The 938-nt window shown below is 68.8% G+C and overlaps 1 protein-coding gene across 1 annotated transcript in view; it reads right to left on the bottom strand.

Annotated features, from left to right (window-relative positions):
• LOC103914402 (collagen alpha-1(XXIII) chain-like) overlaps positions 1-816 on the bottom strand; it is a gene marked incomplete at its 5' end in the record, with an annotated part of 4120 nt that extends 3304 nt beyond the window's left edge. The window contains 3 exons of the mRNA XM_009321040.1: positions 123-185; positions 533-600; positions 765-816. Coding sequence (XP_009319315.1) covers positions 123-185; positions 533-600; positions 765-816 — 183 coding nt within the window. The remainder of the gene's footprint in view (positions 1-122; positions 186-532; positions 601-764) is intronic.
• Between the last annotated feature and the right edge of the window lie 122 nt (positions 817-938).

The following is a 938-nucleotide window of genomic DNA, read 5'->3' as shown; positions in this document are numbered from 1 at the left end:
TCCCCCGCGGGCCCAGCCAGCCCTCTCTCACCCGGAAGACCCTGGAGCAAGAGACAGGGATGGGGTCAGCGCCAGGCGGGGTCCGGGGTCAGCACCAGGTGGGGGGACAGTGCAGTACTCACCGGGGCACCATCCCTGCCCTTCTCACCGGGCTCCCCTCGCTCGCCCCGCGGGCCACCCTCACCCTGCAGCGGGAACAGGCGCAGGGTCGTAGGACAGGCAGGGACCTTCCTGTCCCCCCCCAGGGCCTGCTGACACCCAAACAGGGGTGCCCCCAGCAGTGCTACCACCCGGGGCTTTGCTCCATGGGGCTGCCCCATTGGCAGCGGGAGACTTACGACCGCAGACCTTATCTCCTTTGGGTCCCGGCTCCCGGCTCGCCCTGTGTCAGGGAGAAGACAGGTGCCATCAGCCCCCGCTGCCTCCCTGGGGATGCCTGCCCCACCACCGTTCTCAGTCCCAGCCCAGCTCATCACATTGTCCCCGGCTCAGTCGCCTTGGCTGCCCCACTCCTTTCTGCTGAGCCACGCACCTTTGCTCCCTTGGGTCCGGCGGGGCCACGCTCGCCCGGGAAGCCCATCAGGCTGCCCTCCACCACATCTGCCTGCGGGCAGGGTGCAGTCAGGGCCGGCACCCAGGGGACCCCAGAAAGGTCCCCTCAGCGGCACAGCCCTCCCCAAGCCCCTGTGCCAGGGGACTGGATGTGGTCATCCATCCCCGGAGGTGCAGGCTGGCACTTGGGGATTGTCCCCAGCAGCAGTCACCACCTACCTTGGGCCCCGGCGGCCCTGGGGGGCCGGGCAAACCATCCCTGCCCTGGGGTGGGGAGAAAAATAGGTTGAGCATCAAGGGGACAGCAGGGCACAGGGGAATAGAGTCATCCCAGTACGGCCACTCCTGGCCGCCACCCCCTGCCCCCTGGAGAGACCCTCAACCCC

This window comes from Pygoscelis adeliae, unplaced genomic scaffold, assembly GCF_000699105.1.
Source record: "Pygoscelis adeliae isolate BGI_AS28 unplaced genomic scaffold, ASM69910v1 Scaffold453, whole genome shotgun sequence".
In the NCBI taxonomy this organism is placed as follows: domain Eukaryota; kingdom Metazoa; phylum Chordata; class Aves; order Sphenisciformes; family Spheniscidae; genus Pygoscelis; species Pygoscelis adeliae.
Note: the sequence above shows the minus strand (reverse complement) of the source record. Positions and strands in the feature narration are given on the sequence as shown.